Source organism: Aulostomus chinensis, chromosome 10 (genome assembly GCF_037954235.1).
Source record: "Aulostomus chinensis isolate RoL2024-O1b breed Wild chromosome 10, RoL_Achi_v1.0, whole genome shotgun sequence".
Lineage (NCBI taxonomy): Eukaryota > Metazoa > Chordata > Actinopteri > Syngnathiformes > Aulostomidae > Aulostomus > Aulostomus chinensis.
In genome coordinates, this window is record NC_141329.1 from 8,571,227 (window position 1) to 8,596,943 (window position 25,717).

Genomic DNA, 25,717 nt, shown 5'->3' on the forward strand with positions numbered 1-25,717 from the left:
AAGACGTGTTTTGTTTGATTGAAGAAAAGGAAGCAAAGCTATTGGCTTTTTTTGTGATTTACTGAGCTTTGCTAAAGCTTTTCTCGATGCATGTGGAAACTATGTTGTTGAGATGTAACGCAGTTGTTGCAAGTTCTGTACCCAAGAAACATAAATAATGTTCCGGGACAACAAATTCATACGAGCCTCTCTCTTTCAGACGGAGTTTATGATGCTGCATTTCATTTCCAGCCTAAATAGCAGCAGCAAGGTCTGAAGCATTGTAACACTTATAAAAGTATCTTTCTGCTCTTGCTTCTGCTCTCCTTCAGCGGTAGTTCATCATCAACTGATTCACCTCTTTCTGCCCATAATCCACCACAGCATAACGAAATGATGGATAGCATAAAGGGGAAATGTGTAGAGAGGAGAACTCAGGTAGCAGTTCTGTAGAGCCACACTTGGAAACAAGGCCTAACATGACTCCATGTAATAGTAAGCAGGGTGGGAGACAAATGTAGCAGAAAGACACTCACGGGAGTGAAAGGTTGACGTAATTGTGAAGTCATATGTGTAGTTTCTCCAGTAGGTGACATGTGACTTACATTAGCGACGATATCACTCTGTCTCTCTTACGTTTGGCCTGTCCTTCACAAAACAAACAGCAACATTATTTGACAAGTGTTTTATCCATTTTTTACACCCATTAAATACATTTCAACATGTTGTAAATAGTTGATTTATTTATTTTAATCCAAATAAAACTGGAATTTTAGAATAAATTTTAAACACACTAGTCTGACCAAAGTTAATCTCTAGTTAAGGCGGTTATGGAGATTAATTAAGTCAGACTTGCACGCTTCAATTGGCGTTTTGAAGAGGTCCTCCTTGCATGTTCCTGCCCCGGTATGTAAAATGTATAGCACTGGAAAGTTGCCGGCTTTTGTATTTGTCAGCTGTTTCATAGGGAGCCCGCTTTTTTTTTAGGTGGGCATACCACCTGGATATGCACTTGTTTCCATCAATAAATAGATTCCTCCCCGGTTCTTTTATACTGGGGTGACACCCATCCAATTAAATGAAATTTCTGCTCTACAGTGTCTACTACAGCGGTATCAGGGCATAATAAGAGGCAGGAGAGAAAGAAAATGAGCAATAAATGCAAAATGGGGAGCTAAAGAAGGATGGTGATGGAGGGAATATAAGTGAAAAATGACAGGAGGAAAAATGAATGTGCAGGACACGGGGAGAATTGTAAAATAGAGAGATAAGAGAAGTTACTAAACAGCAGAATGAGCAGGAAAGGAGAACAGGGGAAGAAAAGGTATGACAGAGAAAGGAAGTACAGTACATCTCCTGAGATTTAAGAGCAGCAACCTGCCTTGCCATAGATCCTGCTGCCTACATCTCAACAAGGCACCATCTGTTGTAGGCACATCCGACCAACCGCGTCTCCCTCACACTGCTTAGAAACACCACAGAGAAGAGATGCTGGATATGCAGCGTTGTCACATTGACTTTAAAATGAGAGCGGATAGACTGACATGAGAAGTGTGAGAACTCCTGCACTGCTGACACATATCAGAATTTCTTTGCTTCCACTGGTCCGTGTTTATTTTCTGCCCTATGCCCCCTTTTGCCTCATGGAGATATAAAATCTTACACTTCATAGAAGACCAAAACTCATGCAGCACCGGTTTAGAATGGCCTTAAAAACTTTAAGAGACATGACACACACACGGAACTTCACTGCCCTGGCGCTTAATAAGCCTTTGAGGTGAAATCACATCTACGACAAGCACATTTGAATCAACCAGACCTGAAAATTCTTGACTTGTTTATAACCATTTTTTGATTAATAATTTCCCCCCGCTAGGTTTGCTGGCCAGGTCTCAAAACAATCATTCCTGCCCTGATTAATGGCTTGCTTCAGGCGCTGATGCATGCCAACCGAGATAGAGGAGCTTCATGATGGAAGAATTATGGAGGAATTTGAGGCTGTCTTGGGGCTTTGAAGCAGAGAGTGAAAATCAATTTAGCAACAAAGGTTACTCCAAGTCAAGTCTGATAGAATTACATCGCCAGGGATTTTCCTGCAGGCTTTTGATTGGGAATTTAGATCACATTATTGGAGGGATGGGCAGATGGCTGGTGTTTAAGAATGGAAGGGGTTAATTTGGAGCGCTTTCACCTCGATTCAGTTTGCCTTCATACACAAAGAAACTCAAGCAAAAGCAGAGGTAAATGTGTCACTAAAACCACATGAGAACATTCACGTTTATTGGTCCGTTGGGGTGGCGACGCAAACCGCTACAGTTTGAGCGCTTTGCTCGATTTGGAGATTCTCACCTTAAACATGCTGTGCCAGAGTCTGTACGAGACCGAGAACAGAGACCACCTCGCCCATACCAAGTGGGCAAAAGTTCCATGTTTTGATTCAAAGAAACTGGACAAGAAAGGTGTCGAATTAATCTGTTGTGGGACGATTGTCCAGGAATAACTTCCTGAGCAAGTTAGTTGGTCTTTTGTCTTTTTGTTAATGACAATAGAAAGAAGAAGCAGAAATATGCACCGGTCCAGAGGGACCATCTTCCTATGTTTCTTTTCTCGCCCCGATAAACACGGAGAATGTTCCGACGCAGGTTGCAGTGCTGCGTTATGGTGAGCTTGAATGTAAAAAACAAAACAAAAAAACCAAAGGAATAAAACGCAGCCTCCAGAAATGTTTTCCTCCAATTAAAAAAGAAACAACCTTGTTGAAATCATGGATTTCATTTAATTAATGGACGGAGACAATTCATCACCTTTCCTCTCTGTTAATGCTTCATTAAACCTTCGAAGTTTTCAGATTTCACGAACAAGCTTTCTAATGCTTCGCACCTTCTCTGAGATCTTAATAATTAACCTGACCTTTTGCCACTGGTGATGAAAGCAATTTACAAAAGCAGCATGAAAGTATTAGCTGCTGGCTCTCAGTAAACGACACACTTACACACACCCGGTGACATGTAAAAGTGCACAATTACACAAAATTATCCTTTGAAGTTTGTTCGCGTTGAAGTTTCTGTTAAATGCAGCTGTCCAAACTTACAGTTCAGTGTTCATGTTATTAATTATGAATGATTATTGTGACAAATACAAAAGTTTAAATGAGGGGAATTCATATATTTAATCTTCTACACAGAGAATATATTTAGGGCAAGAAACTAGTTTGAGGGCTAGAGAGTAATGACCTGACTTTGATTCGGTATGCAGCCCTCTCTTGTTTCTTGGCGTCACTTTTCTTTCATGGTTGCGTCTTGTCTTTCTATGCCGGTTGCTTTGTTAATCTAATTGGGAATCCCTCAGTCTGTTGTTCTCCTACCACATGCACAGAGAAAAGAGAGACAGTGAGCTTAGTTTGTCTTAATCTTTTTGCATCTCAAGGAAAGGATTTCGGATTTCTCCATGTGGCAGGAATATCAGGGTGCCTGCTGCAACATGTGAAAATTCACTGTTGTGCATGAAACTACCACCTTCAGTGCATTCGTTTTCTCAGTCAATGGGAGGACAAAAGTGAGAAAAGGAGAGAGAAGGGGAACCAGCTCGAGGCGGAAGGTTGAAGAGGGTGGAGGGCAGAACAAGACAGAAGTACTACAAAGAGGAAATGGAAGTAAAAAAAAAGGAGTGAAATTTGTCAGAGAGGCAAAAAATATTGAAAGAGAAAAGAAGGTAAGACAGGGAGAACTGGGTATTGATGAGGCTAGCGGGTGGTGTGGCTGTTCTGTCAGTCTCGACACATCGTTGCTCTCATTACAGTTTCACTCCCTGGCTCCAGCCTGCTCTCTGGTCCTCCCCCACGGCTAGCCCCGGAGCAGGGATCCATCCAGCCCAGCCCTCCTGTCAACTCAAGCCCAGCTCAGCAGCTCTGGCCCATGCATCTGTCAGCCCACACAGTCCCCTGTCAGCCATAGACTTGGTCAGTTCATACTGGCACAGCACAGCTGGCCAGAAAAGGAGTATAATATAGCACAGAAGAGCATCCATCAACAAAGCTCAGGGTAAAACACTGCAGAGCAGCAACTTTAGCATCCATCAACAGCTGACCCTGCATAAACCCAGCCGTGCGTCTCTGAAGGGACCAATAAACAATGCCACTTTGTAAAACTCAGTCGCAAAAAAACTGCATTTAGTGAGACTTTTAGTTTACAAGTATCAACAAATATTTGCCAGCACTTACAAGTTTTCTGTATCCTTGCAGATACTGTGTATGCAAAGGATTATGGGTTTGGAGTGGATTCTGCTGTTGTGATGAAAGGGCTGTTTTTGGTTTTTTTGCCAAATATTCAAATGACACAGCTGAGCTGCTGCATCATTGTGACTATTGCAAATGCTTAATTGGATGGATTTTTATTACAGATTGTTCAACCGTGAATCACTTTTCCAATAAACTTGACTTCCCTGGAAGCAACTTGTTGAATACTGTGTGATTCAGATCAACTGCCATAAGCAGCTGAGCATCTGTTTTTCATTCTGGGCCAGCAGCACTCCGGTACAGCCCAGCTATGCTTATAAATACTCTGATCGTTTCTGTGCTGGAGGGAAAAGGGAGACAGTTGATATGACAAGGAATGGCCAGTTACCTATTCGTAGCAACATGAAATAGTTATTAAAGTGCACACTTTACTGCTGCACTAGAAGTTCTTTGGGTATTTGAAGGACTATAGACAAAAGAAGAGGCCAGAAGTAGATCCAGATCATGAATCATTCCTTCCTTTTATACTTTTTTCTGTTCGTTTCTGCACCATGGTGTTGATTAGAGATGAGAGGGGAGAGCGGTGAGTAAGGCCGGGATGAGAGACAGATGTGGTGAGAGGAAGAGAATGATACGACCGAGGTGTGTAGAGATGAGAGGGAATGAGATAACGGGAGGGTGAGAAACTTTGAACCAGGAAAAAAAAAAAAAAATCAAAGTCTCACTGTTTTAGCATGTGCATCACCTTTCATCACATGTTATTTAACTATTTATTTGACCCATATGGAGCGGCATATGGTGACTGCTAACTGAAACGAGGTAATATAATCAGGAGCATTTGGATAATCAATAATGAATTAAAGTAAATGATTTTAAAATTACCAGCTGTTTCAAAAGTTTTGTTTTTTTCAATTTGTCTTACAGAGCTGCTTTGAAGTGTATTTCTAACTGAATCATCCCTGGGGAGAGCTTCATAGCAAAAAGAAAGCAATAGTCTACCGAACATTTCCGCAGACTTTGCATCAAATACTTTGGTGATAATTGTAGGGCTTAGATGTAACCTAAACCCTGGGAAGATATATTCTTCCAACAAAAAGACAACTCCTTTACGCATTGAGGAACTCATATCTCTGATGTCACAAACAGCCATTGAATTGATTTCTTCAATTCGACCGCCTCTCATGACAGCAATCTGCAATTTATAGGATGAGTACTTTGAAGTTATGACAGTTAATACCTCTTAAGGATTAGTCAGAGATAGGTAGCAAGTCTGCAGTGTAATCCTTAATTCAAACTTCAAAAACAGCTAACTGGTTGGGGAGCATGCAGAGTTCAGCTCACACGCTACAGATGGCATGAGGTTAGAAAAATAACTAACACGTGCGCAGAACTGTACTCTCAGTTTACAAATCAGGATTTGCAAATTGGAACTTGTGGTCGATGACATGGTTTAAATGTTAACAAATGGACATCGTATCATCTTCAGATCTTTGTGTGGAATTAGTAAACTGTGAAATATGTCAACTAGGAATACAGCTATGTACATCAAACAATAAAACATATCCATCCATCCATTTTCTATACCACGTTTCCGTTGAGGGTCGCACTGGCTGGAGCCTATCCCAGCTGACATCGGGCGAGAGGCGGGGTTCACCCTTCACCCTGGACGGGTCGCCAGTTCATCCCAGGGCCATCAGGAGCAATTAGGGGTTCAGTATCTTGCTCAAGGATACTTCAGTATAATTACCGGGGGACGTGAGGATCGAACTAGCGACCCTTCAGTTGCTAGACAGCCATTCTACCTCTGAGCCATGCCACCCCTACAATAAATCATATACATTATCTAAAAATCATGTACACAATAAATGAAAAAAAACTATAAAAATGTTGTAAAAAATGTATACATGTATATGAATATATAGATAAATAGATAAGAGATACTATTAGCTGGAATATTTGTTTTTTTATTTTGATAAAACCTTTAAATCTGTGAAAAGGAAAACATTTAAAACCAACATTGAGTTTCCAATCTGCTCAAACTAACAAATTAATTTGGAAGAATATCTGTGTAGGATGCTTGAAATGTACATCTGCATCTTGGAAGTTGCAACAGTGGTACTGACTGAGCAGTGGGGTGGGGGGGGGGGGGGCTAGCTGGTAACTAGTGACAAAACTAAATTAAGCTAATCTCCTCCCTCCAGCAGTCAAAAAATTAACAACGCTAGTTTGACAGGAAAAAAATAGACAAGGCTTTAAGTAATGGTTTAACAATATGCTACAGTCAGCTTGCACTTGCTCTCTCTCTCTCTCTCTCCCTCTCTCTCTCTACTTTTTGCCATGTCAGCATAAGAAGGTGGAACATAAATCCCCCTCATCACCGACTATATGAAAACTGAGTATGAATGAATGAGAAAACACAATATATAGTTATACAGTATGAAAGGATGATCACACACACACACACGCACAAGCATGCATACACACACACACACACACACACACACACACAGCCTATCTTCTGCATCTGCAGAAATAAAAAAAATTGATAAAAAATGAGGGTTTGATCCATTATTGGTTAATTGGAGAAATTAAAATTCATCGTGAAACTAGTCTTAGATATCAAATCAATTATAAATCATGTGCTCCAGATGTTTCCTCTGCAATCAGCTAATTGTTCTGAGGACGAGTTCGTTTGGGATGCCTCTGAATTAGAGACGCCAAGATGCATGAAACAAAACAGGGTAGATACTTGAGTGGGAGGAAGGTAGAGGGTAAATGTCAAAGCTCCCATCAACAAATAATTAGTTCTCTGAGTTCCACACAAAAGGGAATTCAAGCCGCGAGAAGAAACCTTCAACAAATCTGACATCCAGCACCCACTGGGTAACAGGCTGGGGTGGCTCACCACCACTTTGTGCATAACCCAGGGTCACCTGCCAAAGACAGCCTCACTCCACTACCCCTCTAATCTACTCCCTTGTACCCCAACACAATCCAATGCAGTATGAACAGCCGAGGCTGAGGGAGTCGCTGGAATTTACATGTGAGGCGCATCCACTGTCGACTTACATTACGGTTGATATCCATTCTCACTGATTCCAATGTCTTCTCACATTTACATTTATTCATTAGGTAGACGTCGGGCTCCCTCTTCCCCCCCCCCCCCCCCCCCTCGTGCAAGGTGTCTTAGCTGGCGCTTACTTGGCGTAATGCTTTGACAGCATACAACAAGAAGTAAACAAGAGGATACTGGTGTCCTTTCCCATCTGCAGGAATACGCTCTGTTAAAGGAGATGTATTTATCAGACAGAGGCGGAGGGAGGCTGAGAAAACGAGAGCTGGAAGAGTAAGAGAAGACAATTAGAGAGAATGGGAGGGGGAGGAGAATGGTGTGAAAGGGATGAATTAAGGTTGGGGAAGTGAAAGTGATGCCTCTCAATTATGGAATTTCTTTCTTCTTCTCCTTCGTGTGAGTGTGTGATTATGGTTGGCCAGTATTATCAAACACAGCGGTGCACAATTGTGTGTTGCAACAGTAATATACTCAGCCCGACCCATTATTTCAAGATGTGATTGTGTGTTTAAACCCTTCTTGAAAACGCCTCTGGGTTTCATCCAGCCTGCCTTTACTGTGGATTGCATAATTGTAGTTATAAAGTAGGAGGAAGTAGGAAATTATTTATATTTATATACTCATGTTCTTTCATAACTATAACATTGCCTGCTTTTTTCCTTCTCTTAAGAGTACATACGAGATTAAAGAAGTTCAGTGCTCCTTTTGCATCCAGTAAAGAGAAACCGAGCCTTCTTGTCGTCACCTGGCTTCCTCCTGATGTTTCCGCAGGTGTTATGTTGATGACAAAACATCCAAGGTGGCCTGGCTCAATCGATCTAACATCATCTTTGCTGGGGAGGACAAATGGTCTCTGGACCCCAGAGTAGGTCTCATCACTAAAGGACAGCTGGAGTACAGCCTGCGCATACAAAAGGTAATACTGACCTAAAAAAAAAAAACCTGGAAGTATCTGGTTTTACGGTACTACAACTTTAATTCATGTGGGTTTGAGTTTAGAGATGGAATTATTATGATGTTTCAGTGAAAGAGAATCGTTTTATACGGCAGGCTAGTGTTCGTCTCCAAACTATGTCTTTTAACGCAAGTTAATGTGTGCACGCTTTGTCCTGCTAAAATCAGTTGTTTCAATCAAATCATATTACAAAGGTTTTTGTCCGCTGCTCGTTCTCATGGCAACAGATCAGAATGCACCCGCATTCTGATGGAAGCTACGCTGAAGTTTTAGTCCACATAAGACTGCTGGAGTTTCACGTGACAGATATGTTGCAGAAACCTTCCAAATAAATGACGTGAGAAATGAACAGTTGTCAACAATATAAGAAATAAGAACAAAACATGACAAAACTATAAATGCCTCTATGCAGCTCATATGGATTCATCCAAGAGTCCTGAAGCCTGGACATGACAAGATGTTATGAATGTGGTCCCTTAAAGCTATAGCTTGAAAACTATGTCTGAATTAAACAGTGATATAAGTGGTGAAAAATCAGCTCCCGAATACCAATAATAGAATTGTTCTTTGAAATATTGAAATGGCAGTAATCTGCTTTATCGTGCAGGTGGACGTGTACGATGAAGGCTCGTACACCTGCTCCATACAGACCAAGCAGCAGCCCAAGCCCTCACTGGTCTACCTCATTGTACAAGGTAAGCTCTACCTACCCTAGGATTTAAAAAGGGGAAAAAAAAAAAAAAAAAATGTTGACAGGGACTCAAAAAAAGACATTATGTATACTGAACTCACTCAGACTCATGAAACACACATTCCTTCATTCTATTTTCACACACAAAATTACATGTCTCAAATATCAGAGACAGTTGGGCAGAATTGTCCCTACAGCACACAAGCGGGAGTTATCATTGCCACATCTCCCTGTTAATAAATGTGGAAATGTCATCCTCTTATATATATGTGAGTGTGTGTGTGTATATATATATATATATATATATATATATATATATATATATATATGAAACTAAAAAGTCATGAATGCTTCCCTACAGCAAAGGAAATTCAAAAGAGGTTTATATGAATTTTAGGTGCTCCAAAAAGCCTTCAGCACCAGTTTTCCATTTCAAAGAATAGGAAGTTATTTCTCCTGAATAGAGACAGCAAAAAAAGTTAAGGTGCTGCAGGATTTGATACAAGACCTGGAGGGTTAAAAGACTTTATTTTATTTATTTCTTTATTTATCATTGGGGGGTGTCTTCGGTTATCTTCTGGGTTTTAAGGTTGTTCCTCTTGAGATGAAAGTGAAAATTCTCCTGAAGCCTTATCAAATTGCACCTGAGAGGACTGACAAAATAGATGCACGGTCATTTTCAATATTTATCAACACAGAGTGCTGCATATGTAGTCCGTGGAGCTCATATTTCACTGTCATCAATGTTTGTTTGGGTTTTTTTTTTTTCTTCATACATTTCAAATCTACTGAAAGCCAAACTGGTGTGAAGCATAACTCAGATCAATCCTGGAACCCTCACCAGAGATGCACCAGTGTCATTTCGGCGTGCTGAATTGCCTACTGAAGAACTTCTCATACAGCTATGAAGTGAAGATATCATCCATTTATAGTCTTTTTAAAGGTCAATAAGTGAATTGATGCTTCTTGTGTGGGATCCATGGTACCAAATTACCTCTCCTTACCAGAATCCATTGTGTCCAATTATTCACTTCTTGATCATTGGGATGTCCTGCGCAGACTTCCAGGGTTTCCGTCAGAAGCCTCATTTATCAGCGCTAATGCGACAGTTATAGCTTAACATTGATTCTGTTGTTTTCTTCTATTTGCTATTTTGTCCCCTGCTCTGCCTCTCGGAGTCCCGTTCAATTGTTCCGCGGTTGTTATTCTCTTCTGTTATATTTCCTCCTTTACTGAACGTGGGCGTAATCTTCCCCTTGAGGTTCAATTCGGCATATTTCATCTAAGCTGTGCTGCGGCGCTGAAGGCAAAGGAAACAGATATTGTAATGAATAGTAAATAAGAATATCAGATTTCATTTATCTAACCCTGTGTTTCGACATTATACATAGTTTTAAGGAAAGCGCTGCATGTGGAGGTGTATAAATTTGTCGTGCGTATCTGTTTGACCAACAGAGAAATCAGTCGCGGTATTCTAATTCATACTTTCATTTATATTAGTATGAATGTTGAATTTTTTAAGATTAGATCCATCTGCAGTGTATTTGTGCTTTTAATCATCTTCTTGATTTCATATTGGGATCATCTATAATGAAATACATTATTTCATGCTCATTCTTTCATCTTGCTTTTCTGATCGAAGTTTTATGACTCGTCTTTATTAAATAAGTAAAAATAACACACATATTGTGGGGCTTTTGTCTTGCTAGCTCCCACGTGATGCCTCCTCCTGACTGATTTAACTAAAAGGAAGCTGAGGCCTTTGTCTGCCTTGCCATGTCTTAGTGGGGTCCACTACATACCTCAAATTTCACAAAACCTGAAAATCAAAAGGGCCGGAGTTCATAAATCAAAATGTAAAGCGTTGCAGGTCCTATAACTGCAAAATATCATTTTGTCATTATGAAAATCCAGTTGTTTTGCTGTAAATTGTTGGTGCACAAGCCTCTATTGATGTTTATCATCTTATGTTTCGTTCATGGTGCACTAATATTCCTTCAGTGATGAGTAAAGTTTTGAATTGTCTGTATTCGGCCCATTTTCTCCGTTACTGATTGGTTCCTTGCAGGATACTTAAATAGTAGATAGTTAAAATGTGCAAAACAATATATTGCAGAGAATGTAAATTTAAGGAGGAGGCTACCGTAACTGTTATACTGCTAAAGCCCCTCATTTAACATGCCTGTCACTGAACGGTAAAATAAAGAAAGAAACTTCTTTGTCTTTCTTCAAACTCTGACGGAAGGGAGCAGGTTAACTCCATAGTCCCTCATTGACTTTTACAATATTGAACATATCACGTAAAAAAGTCCGATTTTTTTTAGTTTAATCTGTTCAATAATACATTCTCTTACCTGGTCTTTTGTTGCTTCACAAGTGGATTTTTGCGCTGCCCTTGTGGTGACCTGCAGAAGTTGTCACATCTGTTGTTTGTCGCTCCTGCTAGTTAGGACTGTTGCTCTTTGAGTCTCATCCATCAGTCAAGGATGTGGCACGCTGTCTCCTCGTCTTTCTGACACTTTTTCAAGCCGCGTTCTCTTTATTTGAGTTCTGCCAGCCTCATGGACTGAAGTACAGCGGATGGAACGTTCTCCACCAGAGCTGAAGTGCTGCTTTTGATTGGGAGCTATTTAAAGACTTAGACTTGCATGATCTCACAGACACAGATTGCTTTTTTTTTATATATAAATATATATATATATATATATATATATATATATTACAAACTATTTTACCGATATTAAGACCTACAATTGCAAATTGCTTAAACCTATCCGTAATAATAAGAGATTATCATACCATGTGGGATAAAAAGTTCAAAGAGAGATCAATCACACAAAAAAAATAATAATAATAAAACCCATCATGTATGAAAGTCAAATGGAGAGTGAGATTAATACAGGCCAAGCAAGGTTGAATAGAAATGTCGGGATGCAGAACAAAGGCAGAAAAGCATTTTATCCCAAGAAGAGGGACGGTTTATTGGAAGAACAGATAATTCTATTCCATTCTAATTTAAATCATTCTGATTTTAATGATGAGCTTTCTAATTTTAGCAATGCCTCTGCAGGCTTTTGGTCATCTTTGAAAGAGAAAAAAAAAGACGAAAAAATTAGCAAAGTGCTGTGCTTGGCAATTTTACCAAATTCCAGTCTCAGATGAAGTCTTTCTTTGACCTGTCTTTCCTTTCAAAACAAATTCGTCAGAAATCAAAGAAATGTTTCTCGACTTTTTTTTTTGGGAGAGGCCCCTCGTCGATGCCTCGGCTCTGTCTCTGTACGCGATTCAATGTAAATAGATGAGAAACTCAAATATGATACAGATGTGTGGGAAAAGGCTGTTGCTGAGAGAAATGTGGCAGGTCCCCTGATTTTTAAGCCGTGTTGTCATGTGTAAAATGTTACGCTTGTTTTTTGTGTCGGGCTCAAGAAATGTACTCCTCAGTTCCGTGAATGATTTCTTGAATTTTCATAGCCAGAGCCATCAATGTGGCACACCAGGACAAAGACCATGGTTTAGGTGATTTTCTTCCTCATCATCATTACAGCTCGCTCACTTTTCATCTTAGAAAGTAATAAATGTGTGGGTAGGCGAGCTTATACATAATACAGATTTTTTAATAAGCTAAGTCTAAATGTCCCCATGACATTGCATGTTTGCTGCCAGAGCAGCAAGCACTCACCGCATGAGACGGGTGGTATTCTCCTATATTTATTGGCAGTGGAAGACTGAAGACTGTGATTCTTGCGCAGTCTTAAAAATGGCATCAATATTGATGGAAAATAATAATCCCCACCACAAGTGACTTTTTATGAAACCAAAGGCCTATATTAATGAGAACGGGTCTTCTTGTGGTGAGTGTGGATGGTTAAAAGATAAATTGATGTGAATAATTTTCAATCGTGGAGGAGAAAACTTTAGGTAAAAGAAAAATCTGTTTCCATTATGGAAACATCATTGTGTAACTAAAAGTCTGATTCATGTGCAGCCCACCATTCATTTTACAAAAATCTTCAATCTCACTTTGTTCAAGGTTTTGCCTACATCATGTTTAAATCTGTTCAAAGAGAAGATAAAAATGTGGCTATGTGTGCAGCTCCACCGTTCCATCACATGCCAGAACCTTTAAAACAACCCCCACAGAACGCAATCAAGTTTTGGGGATAATAATTCATCCTGCCTTCATCTTTTAATGGCTATGAAAATGTTCCAAGCATCAAACATTGCCCCTGGTTACAGACCCAAGTGTGGGTTCACATAACCAAAGCTGACAATTTTCTGCTTGCAGGGACAGGAATGTAATTGGAAAACAAATGATCAGACAAAGTGAATTTGTGGTGGGTGAAAAATTGGTGGACTAGGCAGGGCTCAGATGAATGGTACCAAGCACCGAGGTCAGAGCACATGACATGAATCCCAATGTAATAGCGAGCTTTCCACCCTGATCCAAATAGATTTTTATGAAACAAAGATATACGTGTGTGTGTGTGTGTGTGATAGAGAGAACCTGAATATGTCAGGGCTGCTTTAAAGGACTACACAAAAACTCAGCCCCAGTGTGCATTTGGGTGGCGCATGTATGGGGTCAAGTTAGAACCATGACATTCAATCTCAATCACTGGGAAGTTCTATCATTGTCATTCACCCTATCAAAATCCTTCCAATCATTTATGAGATTTTCCTGACACACACACACACACACACACACACACACACACACACACACACATATATATATATATATATATATATATATATATATATATATATATATATATATATATATATATATATATAGGTTGACTATGGGGAGGTGTATCAACACATACAAGTGCTTTTCCGTGTTTCCGTGCTCCTCGATGCATTTTAACAGCCTCACCTTCACTCTTGTGAAGCCTCCATCACATCAAAGGAGTCATCCCATCACGCACACTCACCTGTCATTGCTGGAGCCACGGTCGTTGGTGCTCCAAGGGTAGTTTTCATGTCAACGATCACAGCAGATACAACTTTGTGGTGCCTTAAGATCAAACAGCTCCCAGTTAAAAAGCAAAAGTTATAGTCGAGTCCCCTCAAAAGAATTAACAGCTGGGCTGTGGTCTCCTCATATATAATCAATTAGACATCAAATGCATTTTTAAGTTAACTGACAGACAACAGTTTTTCTGGGCATATTCATCGTATTGAATTCTTGAGTTTGTTTTTTGTTTTTTCTTCCTTTTATTTCATGACTTTAATAAATCACCCCTGGAGGAAGGTGTTTGGAGCAAGGGAATGATTTGCGCTTGATTCAAACTTGATTCATACTTTGTCGGTATGAAAAAAAATTAACCGTAGCCAGCATTCAAGCCTGTGGGGTTTACACTATACCAGAAATGTGGTAGTTGGTACCCCTACTACTACCTCCTACTACAAATTCTCAATACCAGATTCAGTAGCACAATAGTAGTTTTAATACAATGAAAAAGACTCACCCTTGGGGAGTTTTAGCCTTCGCTTACCAACAGTATGCCTTAACTCTACGCATGCAGGTCCATATAGGTGATGATTTCTTTTGTGACCAACCATAGTTTTATTTCAAAGTGAAGCACAAAGCTCTGCCAGCTCCAACTAGAGAAATGATCCTGTCTTCTCTCTCTCTCTCTCTGTCTCAAACACACTCGCTAATGCTGCTGTGGTAGACTGGCGAAAAAACCCTGCAGCCTTCTTAGTCTCCCTGTGTGTTTTCATCTCTACAAATCCACTAGCTGACCTTTTGCTGTCATTCTGTGTGTTGATCACGTGTCATTGTTCAAGCATGTACCGGATGTACCGCTACATACCAAACTAAGTATCACCACACGTTCACGATTTGGGCATCAACACCGGACCCAAGTATCAGTTTTCAGGTGCCTAACTTGCTGCTCATACTCTATGCCAGTATATTATTTTGTTGTGTTATTATAACTTTCAGCAATTAGATAGATTCCTTGAAATTAAACAAATGAAATCAGACAATACTAAAAAAAAGGATACTTTTTCTGGAAGTTTGCATTGTGTAGTTTTCTAGCTCAGAGGCTAAGGGTCATATTTCATATTGTTTTTAAAATTCACACTGTGCCGCTTATAAACAGGCAATAGGCCACATTTGCCTCGGGGGTGCAACCTTAGTACAACCCTTTTTGTACTACTGATCGTTGAACTAATTTCCGGGAGTATATCTAACAGACAGTTTTGCTCTAAGTGCGCTGTATTTCAAATCACCACATAAATCGAAAGTCGTTCTGTTGCTTTGTGCATTCTGAGCAGAGGGAACCATAATGGATGAATTTAGGCATATGATGACCTGCTGTGAGTTATTATATCAGAATAGCTGTGTGTCAATACATGCGTGTGTGTGTGTGTGTGTGTGTGTGTGTGTGGTGGGGGGTTAGCAAACCTGTGCAGCCAATTACTGAGTATGTGTCGGTGGTTTGCCAGATGTCAGCCGTATCTTGAAGCCTGTCAATAAAATTGATCGGCTGTCGGTCTGCCATTACAGGAGGCTCCCGTCTTGCCTCCATATTTTTTTCCTCCACTTGTTTTCTCTCAACAGTTGATCAGCTGATTCCACTCAGCATCGACATGATATTTGCTGATAGGTTTGAATTTCATCCCAGCACTTTCATTGACCTTTATCAAATGGCTCAAGTGCTGTTAACGTGTCAAACTGGTCTTAAAAAAAAAACTTTCCACTACTTTCATTTGAAAACAGTGAAGCACAGCACAGGCCATATTTACTGGATGGTATATTTTTTTGTTTATTTCCTAATAAAAAAATCATAAATCTTTTTTTTTTTTTTTTACTGTTGGATTTATGACCAGTATCAATCTGCTCAGGCGTTGTGGATTGGCTTGTACTGTATATCCTCATGCTATCATCCCAACCTTCTCCACAGGCAGGTTTCTCTCCAAGGCTGGGTGACATTATGCATTCATAAATGTCACAGAAACAGAGTGACTATAAAGTAGTAGACAAAGTGAATAGTCCCATAAACAGCTGTTCCCTTGCTGCTGTGACCCCATTTCAGTACGTTGTGTCCGTTGAGAAGTGACACATGCAGACACTTGCTGTGTGGAGCATGAAGAATTGACAGAATTATTGCCACATCAGGGTGTATATTTGTCATTTTGGACATAGCGCTAAATCAGATATAGTTATATCCACTATTAGGTTTCAATTTATTGGATTTTTTTTTTTTAGAGGGGAAAAATATGTCACTTCCTCCTGCTCCTCCTCCTTAATGGTCAGCCACAGGGAATGTCTTACATTGTACCTGTTCGATATCTCTAAGTTTCTGATTGAAAGATAAGAAAACCTCTTTCACCCGTGTCCATCTTTTTCCCCTTTCCTTTTTTTCCTGACCCCGTATCACAATGGCGTGGTATTTAAGGAGCTAATCCGCAGAACTCTCTATAGACAGACGTGTCCCCATAAAGAGCACCCTAGCAGGAGGGGAAGCTGCTTCTCGTGGTGCGCACAAATGTGTGGTCTGTGTGTTGGCGCATATCTTCTCCTCTGCAGTCTGTACAAGGAGGCGAACTGACCTTTTAGCAATTATCATGAGACAATCAGAACCTTTCAGCAATGCCCGTGAAGCCATCTATCCACCATCCTCCTCTTCAGCGCCTCAAGTCTCGACCCCTCCCGCTTCAATTCTTCTGACAATGTTCACCTCTTACACCTCTGCACCCCGGACCTTCGCTTATCTATGCTGCTGCTGATGTGTTCTTTGACCTTCTCTTACACGTAGCTTGGAGTTACATTGACAGGCGGAGACATGGGAGGACTGAAAAACAAAAAGAGGATTGAAAGAGGTGTGGAGGATAGTGTGGATTAGGTATGGCTATCATTAATTATTGATTCTGGCAGTCTGTCTGGCTCTACTACAACAGCACCATGATCACACCCACCTACACACACATCATTGCTTGTTTTGCCGTCAGCTGTAGAGTTCAGACATTCCTTTTACTGGATGATCCCTCCTTACCTGTGTGAAAAAAAGCATATTAGGAAAGATCAATGATGCCTGCACACACCAAAGGAAATGAAACTCCTCACCAGGCTAAATCTCACAGCCTGTCTTTGAAGTTGAAGCTATTATTGCTTGTTGAGGATTTTTCTGACTGCTAAAGAGCACATGAAGCATGGCACTTGACACCTTGAGTACAAAGTAGTTGATTTCTAATGTCCATGTGTCTCCTCCGCATACACCAACTCTGATACAGTCAATCAAACGTAGCATCAGAACAGGCCAAGCTAGTCCACCCACATCTAAGTCACCTCTGCAACTTCCCATCAGCTAACACCCAGGGTCTTCACCTACCTCGGCTAAACACGGATAGGGGATGAGCTCAGTACTCCCCCTGCCATTCATGTTGACAGTTGTTGGACAAACTTTTTGTTTTATTATTTTTTATCTGATATTGTATTAATTGAAGTAAATATTGCCTTCCTGTTCTGCATCAGAATCTAATTATTTCTAAGATAACAGTCCAGCCTCTACCTGTGCTCCTGAGTATGGCAGGAAGATATGGCATTTAAAGTGGTGTGTCAGCAAAAAGTTGGGTTTGTTTATCAAGTACATGATGATTGATGAATTCAGAGGGAATTTTTTACTTTACTTACTAATTTATGATATTGTGTGAATCTCTGGATAAAAGGGAGGTTCCTTTGGAGAGCAATAGTAAGGACCCAAACCCTGACCCTCCAGAAAAGTGAATGTGAACTAGTTCATTTCTGGACTGTGAACTAAATTCTGAATTGTAAATTATTCACAGTGAACCTGAGCTAGTTCATTTGAATCTGTGTGGACTGAACTTTGCGCCTGTGGAAGTGTTGATTTGCACAACACTGGTGAGAGGTACAAATCTCTGTAAGCAACACCCTTTACATTAAACCTGCTTAACGGAATCATTAAGATAAAAAGAGTATATCAGCCCTGCTCCAAAAGCATTAATACACAGTTGACTGACTCATGTCTGGAAACACTCACAGTACCCTTATTTAGCCTGTAATATTAGATTATGAGGAAATCGAAGTGGAAGTACTTGAAAAGCAAAGCTTGCACTAAACTGTGCAGAAGTACGGCTTTGACTGAAGGCCAACACTAAGCTCCGTCTTACCTCATTATGCATGTTGTGAGCGTGACTGCACACCAACAAACACACCAGCCCTCCAGAAAGAAGGTTACCTGTATCTCCGTGTAGCTCTGCAGCTAGATGAAGCGCAAAGGGGGGACAGAGAAAGAGGGAGAGTGTAGCCACACACACACACACACACACACACACACACACACACACACACACACACACACACATATTCCAGTGCCTTTGAACCTTCATTATGAAACTGACTCCTTGAAGTTTTAATGAAAGCAACAATTCACTATCCCCCTTTTTCTCTCTTGGCTGCTGAGCTTATGTTGCATAGACAGGATGTTTGAAAAATAAATAAATAAGACTGCAGTCTCCTTTAATCTTCTTTATGCTGGCTGCAAGAGGCCCTCTCATGCATTTAAATGGGGCCATCCAACGGACACACATGACAACAGGGGTATTGACAGTGGCCGCAGGTAAACCAACTCAGCCATATTTCACGCACTATCCAGGCGAGCCATTGGCCATCGTTTCTGGGCAGCATCTCCCTGGTTTAATCTCTGATTTAGAGGACCGCTATTTCTTTTTCCATTGCCTCTGCTCTCCACATGAACCTGCCAGAATCTTCCCCCTCCATCCTTGTCTTTCCTTTATGTGACCGAGGTCTGTCAGATAGATGGACACCCCTTTGGCACGGTGCTCCTCACGCTCGTGAATGCCCCTGGAAGTGAGATTGAGTGGCACATTTAAAGCTGACCTCACCTGCTGCTTCTCTGAGGGGAAAAGATGAAGCTTGGTGTGTTGAAAAAGAGGGGTTTTGTGTGTGTGTGTGTGTGTGTGTGAGAGAGAGGGAGAGAGAGAGAGCAAGAGAGAGAGAACACATAACGCTGGACGTATAGGTAAATATATGAGCTTGTGACTACCTGCTAAGAATGTCATACCCCATTACTGCAGCTGTGTGCTTTTTAACATTTCACCCTGCTGAGGTTTGATAGAATGCTGTCACCTTTTCTTTAATATGCTGACCTGTATTACAGGAGGTCCCCCGCTGTGTGTTTCGTGAGTGTGTGTATTTTTATGTCAATGCGGAGTAACTTTCTGCCGGTGTTGGGGTCAATCCTCCTCCTAGATCTTGATCACACTTCTGTCACGGAGCAGACAGGGGCAAACATGCATGGTGCTACTCAAGGACGTGACGAGAATCCTGAGAAGAACTTGCTAATTATATACAGTCATTGGTAATAATGAGTGGGTCTTTCTTTTATTCCCCTGCTAATGGCTTGTGCTCCATAATCCATTTCAGTCTAAAAGAAAAGATTTTTGTGTTTGTTTGTTGTATGTGCACTGTTTGTTTGTCAGTAATATCAAGCTTGATAAACATGTTCAATCTAATTGCATGCTTTAACATCATGGTTTTAGGTTCCCTGATGAAGAAAACATGGCACAGAAATGGGTTGGGGAAAGGCTCTAAGCAATAAATTACCCCAGGAAAACAAAATGATTGCACCACTCGAGACATGAGGAGCAGGTGACTGCAGCATAGGTGGCGTGTGAATAGAAGGCCACGCCCCTTCACTTTACAGAGACTTGGCTGTGTTCAATGAGGTAACAGCAAAATGGATGTAATGAGACACAAATTATACATCTGAAGCAAAAAAAAAAACAAAACAGTGACACACAGGGCATGAACATTCCATAACATTTTTATTTGACATCATCGTGCTAAATACTTGTGTGTTTTTTGATGCTCTGGAACGGACTTCCAAGTTGCCCTATAAGTGGGCAATCATACGCTAAGAAGACACTGCTTTCTCGTTATTAAGAGCGTTTTAAGAGAAGCCTTGGATGAATTTTAACATTATTGTTTACTTTCCAAGAGATTGAGAATTCATTGGCAGACATCTGCCCTGTGCTATGCATGGATACCATAGTTGTGAGTGTGCTTGGCTGCGTCTTCTCCCTGTCCACACTGCCCCACCAGATGTCTGGCATGTTATTTAGACAGACCATATGGCAGCCAGCGCTGATGCAGTGCTTCTCATATCAAGTTTTGTGTGTGGTACGAGAGAGCTAAACACCTCTCCTGATAGAGCATATGTCTTGTTGGATGTCTTTTTTAATGGAGGGTTACAGTACAGGCAAGTTTGATAATAAGAATTAATTAGAAAATATCAAAGACTGTCATTACTTGTTATAATCAATCAATATCATCAACAGGACACAAAAGGGAGCACCACCCACGAGGGACTCATAATTAAGCAGGTTGCAGTTCAATTTGCTTAGAAATGTCAATTCTTGAGAGACATTGCCATCGATATTAATTAAATGAATGTCCAGTTGGGTAAAGGTGGGATTCTCACCACTTACTTTAGCAACCAGCCTTTAAAGCCAAAGACACCCCCCCCCCCCCACACACACACACACACACACACACACACATACATACATGCCTCCAAGTCAGAAAAAGTAATGAAATGAAACCCACTACTAATGACAGCAAACATCTCTTTACAAACTCTCAGCCATATTGGAACCACATCTTCTTCATCCAGCCATACGCCCGGAATTCCAGTAACACTCGGACAAACGAACTACAACTCTTCCAGTTCAGTGCACCCGTGAGCAAGTTAAACTGAATGTACCAGCCCTTGGCGCCACACTGGAAGTGCTCTAGTAGTAGGATATTACGGCCCTGTTACGGCTCACTGACTATGAAACAAAAGGACACGGAGAAAGAATGGGGTGGCAGAATGTTTGCTCCAGATCTGGCAGCAGAGTTGTCACTGCACAGAATCAACATCTGCTCATTCAAAAAGCAGATACTGTTGATTTAATCCAGCAGTATTACAGACTGTTTTGACTTTTTTGTGTAATAGTGGCTGCAGACATTTATTTGTTTGACCACCTGTAGTAATTGGCCATACAGGTGATTAACCACAAAGCGTATTAAATAAAACACTCCAGAAATGTTACTTCCCACCACTTCTATGATCTCATTTTCAGATTTAACATTTCTTTCCATGATGTGAAAGTTATTTTGTTTAAAATCTAAATGTAAAAATCTAGATTTAAATCTCAATGTGCCTTTTAGAAGCAAGCACATGAACTGTCATCCAAATACAGTGCACCCAGCAAAGCAAATACACATCTCACTGATGAGATTCAAAATGGCTTTTCACTTATGGAGAGAAAATATGACTCCTAATCACAATATGCTACTCTCTAATGCACCGTCATCTCACGGCTACAGTAGCTTAGTGTTGAGTGTGTGCCTCTTCCCAGCACTTTGATGGGGCAGCTACGGGTTTGATGGGAAATGTTTTTCCCTCAGAGAGACTTTCAGAGCTGGCACTGGTCGGCTGCTGCAGTGGCCGCTGTGGTAAATAACATATGGGCTTGTTATCTCTCCTCTGAGCTAGAAAACACTCTCCCAACCCTGGCCACTCGCTCATTAGACTGCAGCTCAAGGCAAAGCACAGAAACAGAGAGGACAGAAAGAGGGAAAGATGGGGAAAGAGTGGCCGTGATGAGGCAAGAATGGAGTGGCAGCAGAAAAAGAGAAGAAAGGCAAGACAGTGTTTGTGTGTGCGTTTGTGTGTGTGTGTGTGTTTGTGTGTGTGTGTGTGAGAAAGGGAGAGAGAGAAAGAGGAGGACAGAAGTTGTGTTTGTGCGCTAAATGAAAATTTGCATCCAAGAGTGCATGATGGGTTGAATGAGTTAATAAAAGAGGAAGTTGAAAAGGCAGCAGGGGTGATACCCATGGAGTCACAGGCCAGAGAGAACAAGGGAGAACACACCCCCTCCATAAGCCGGTGTAGCAGCAGCTGCAGCAATGAACCCAGTTGGAGGGTGTGTGCGTTTGTGTATGTGCAGCTCTGTGGGGTGGATACCAGCTGAGAGTGTCAGGTGCTCTTCTTCTCTCCACAAGCTGTTCTCAACTCTCCACCCAGTCGGAACCAAACATGCTGGTTGAGAGTCGACAGATCAGGAACTCAGATCTGACATTGCGTCATTTTCACATTTCCGTAGCAAGTTCTTCACGCAAACTGCTAAGTTGTGAACTTGTCAGGTTGCCCTAATTGACAGAACCAGCTTTTCAAGGAGTTTTTGCTCTGAGATTTGCTCTCATGTGCATTTGCTATTAAAACCACTGATCACAGTCATTGTCAGTCAGTCAGAGTCAGTTTTTTTATTTGCCATTCATCAATTAGTCTTTGAAACAGGCAGCAAACCCGGAAACAGAATATGTGGCATTTGTTTTGGAAGAAATTAATTACAAAACTTAAAAAAAAAACAAGCATGAATATGGCCTTTATTTAAAAATGTTAAATGTAATCCTTTTTGTTATTCTGTCATTCACTTCCAGGCCAATATAATACCACTGTGTAAAATCAATGCCTTAAATATAACTGCAGGTCACAGCAACACAGACCACAACAGCTGTGACTGGTGCACTCTGTGGTATAACATGTCCTTCGGTGGTCTGAGCTCTTATTAGTGTTTCACTTATTTCAGTAAATGTAAAGGCTATTCAACATTTATTTGCTCCAACTCGGAAACAATCTGCTGTGCTCCAGCCGTCATTCTTTGAAGTACACAAAGAAGCTAAACTCAGAAGGCGACAGTACCAGCAAAAAGTTGAATATGACAATTTACAAATCTTATAGCCTTTAGAAATCTGGCTTGATGCATCGCTGTGATGCTTATTGAAAGAACCGCAAACCACTTCCGATCAGTATCAATTAACTAACCCAAGGAGACCTTCAGTGGGCTTGTGCAGTGTCATGAATGTGCATCAGTACAAGCACCAAAGCCTTAAAGTGCTTACTGTGTCGTGTTAATCATGACTAAGGAGCACTGTAATCTAGTTATTGTAGAATCACACAGACCTGCAGGTACGTCTATAAAATGGATTGTTGGGTTCCCATCCATTAAAGTCCTAAGTAGCTCACTGGGAGAAGCCCGGAGAGCTGACCAGTGACTGCTTCGTGCATCACAGGGTTGGAGGACCACACTGTCACGTACCGGAAGTTGAAATTGAAGTTCATTAAATAAGACTTGGGGAGCATCTTTGCTGTGATTTTATGTAAGCCAGGGAGAGGGAGCAATCCATGCTGTATTGAGATATTGATATGAATATGTAAATGTCAGTTTAGTCATCATGAGTACTACTCACTGTGTAACAAATGATGAGGGCTTCCTCCAGAGGCACATTTTTATAAACTGTATGCGTGGAGCTGAATAACACTAGCATAAACAGCCCTATTGGTTGGTGGCACTTTGGGAAATGCACACTGCGCTTGTTTTGTTTTGGGTTTGTTTTTTTGTTTTTTATTTTATTTTCAAGATTTAATCTTACCAAGACTAGAAAATCGAATCTGTTATTCTGTTAGTCTATACAGCTTTTAATGTCATTTTTGAACTTTATGTAAGAGCTGTACTAAATCCCTAGAGTGCCACTCTAATTATTCATTCCGCTTGGAAATTAGCCAGAGTTGGATGAGAAGACTGATCGATATAAAGATGGAGCCAGGGGAGCTTAGAAGATAAACAGGAAGAAACAGCAAACATCCGGCAACACCATGTTTTGTTTTTTGTTTTTTTTTTGGGGGGGGGGGGGGGGGGACTAAAAACAATACTTTTGGGGCTGTTGAGGAAAAAGTCCAGCACAAGACTTTTCTTTTTCTAAAAAAAACAAACAAAAACAGAAACACTTTTTTGATTAAACAAAAAAATGTAACATGATATTTGTGGCTTTTACCTTTTAAGTCTTTTATTGATAATCTCAAATAACCTTTACCAAAAATCAGATTTTCCTAAATGTCTAATCCGCCACCGCTTCTTGCTTTATTTCAAACTGGGCAAACCTTGTCTGCAAAATATTTCCTTCGTAAAACCTAATTTTTGGTCAGCAGCCATGTTGATGCGGATCCTGCAGAAAAATGTACATTTGTTGCTGTCAAACTCAGACTGACTGTTGATGTAGCCGGAAGCGTCTTCAATGATATCGGAGGGGTTTTTTTTGTTTGTTTTATCAGGGGAGAAAAAAAGAAAAATGTTTCCAGTTTAATGCTCTCCCTGAAATATCAATGTGAGAAAGATGAGGAGGAAACACGATCATATTCTCCATCATGAACAAAGGTTTTGCTGAGCCAGCTGACCTTGGCAAAATGCAAGAATAAGAAAGAGGAGTTGAATGTGGGAGGTGTTGATCTGAGCAGCGTTATGTGCTTAGGGGTTGGACTGGGATCTCCAATAATCATCGTCTAGACCAAGTGACATAATGAAGAATAGTATTTGGATGTGGAAGTGCAAAGGCCAGGAAGAGGTATTAAACAGCTAAAGAAATATAACGTGCTGCCTTCGCTAACCTTGGATTTAGCTTGTCTAGGCATCTTTGTTTTTCTCCCCATTTTCATGAGCAGTATGATATTGTAAGCCTCTAAATCATCGAATGGCTTGAATGCAAAATCTGTTTTGGCCTTTTGGCAAACCCTCCACATTTTGTGGATGCCAAGCTTAAAGTAGGAAGCTATTGCTCTTGAGGAAGCAAAGGATTTACTGAGCTATTCCGTCAACCCAAGTGAAGAATTACAGCATATATGGAATATATAAACACAGACATTTTTCCATGGAGGTGAGAGTTGTTATTAGTTGCTTTTATGAAAAATACTATCTGTAGCATTTGCTCTTCTTCATCTCCCCCTGGATGCCGGTGCAGAACTTGTTAGGAGAAACTGTTACTACACCTTCCCCTTCTGCGATGATTGCAGTTTCAGTGCAAACACCAATTAAATGTTCTGGTGATTTACAATTTGCTGTCCTCGCCGGACACAGATTGAAGAAGCTGCGCCTCAGTTAATTACCTCAGTGTCCAAGTAGAGGTCTAGATATCAGGACTGGATGGAAACATGATGGATCTCAATAGAGAAAATCTTCCTTCTCATAAGCATAGAGCCTGTTTCCTCCTTCCTTCCCATCCACGCCTCCAGCAGACATTTGCATCTGTCTAATATCCGCTACTTCCTTTGAATTCTCACAAGTACTGCCGCCGCTGACGGCTATGGCTGGGTTGGAAGAGAGGCGGCGCCTTCTTCTCAGTCATCACTTCCCTTATCTACCTTGCTCCTGCTTCTCCTCTGTTGTTTGCAAGGAGTGCACAGGGAGGGGGGTGCCCACTGGCACCACCAGCCCACTGGGGTTTCGTCTGCAGCAGTAACAGCAGCGTCAGCCCACTTCTCAGGCCTATGCATTATTTTTTTTGTTGTTGTTTCTTTTCAGTTCTGCAGTGCCAGGCAGAGAACAATTAACGTCGAACCATGTATGCAGTTGCAGAAAACACACCCCGAGGTCTCAGATCAAACAAGATCCTCTAGATTTTGATTGAGGTGACATTACATAACAGAGAGGACGTGAGCTCGGCTGCATGAGCGGCTCATGTAATTCAGATGTATCTTGTCGTGCACTGGTGTAAAATTGTCAACATGAATAATTGAAGAGATCATCAGTAAATGTTCACAAAGAGTCACACTGTGGTGAAAACCTGAGCAATAAAATGAGTTCAGGTGTGTGTGGATGATTCAACCAACTACTCTGCCACAAGACAACCAAAGAGATATTTTTTTTCTTCTTGTTTTTGCTTTGTTTGTTTTTTTCCTCCTGTCTCTT

At 40.9% G+C, this 25,717-nt stretch overlaps 1 protein-coding gene across 3 annotated transcripts in view; it reads left to right on the forward strand.

Annotated features, from left to right (window-relative positions):
• lsamp (limbic system associated membrane protein) overlaps nt 1–25,717 on the forward strand; it is a 455,226-nt gene that overhangs the window by 385,958 nt on the left and 43,551 nt on the right. For all 3 annotated transcript variants that reach the window (XM_086215878.1, XM_086215877.1, XM_086215879.1), the window contains 2 exons: nt 8,058–8,202; nt 8,849–8,936. In XM_086215878.1, coding sequence (XP_086072004.1) covers nt 8,058–8,202; nt 8,849–8,936 — 233 coding nt within the window. The remainder of the gene's footprint in view (nt 1–8,057; nt 8,203–8,848; nt 8,937–25,717) is intronic.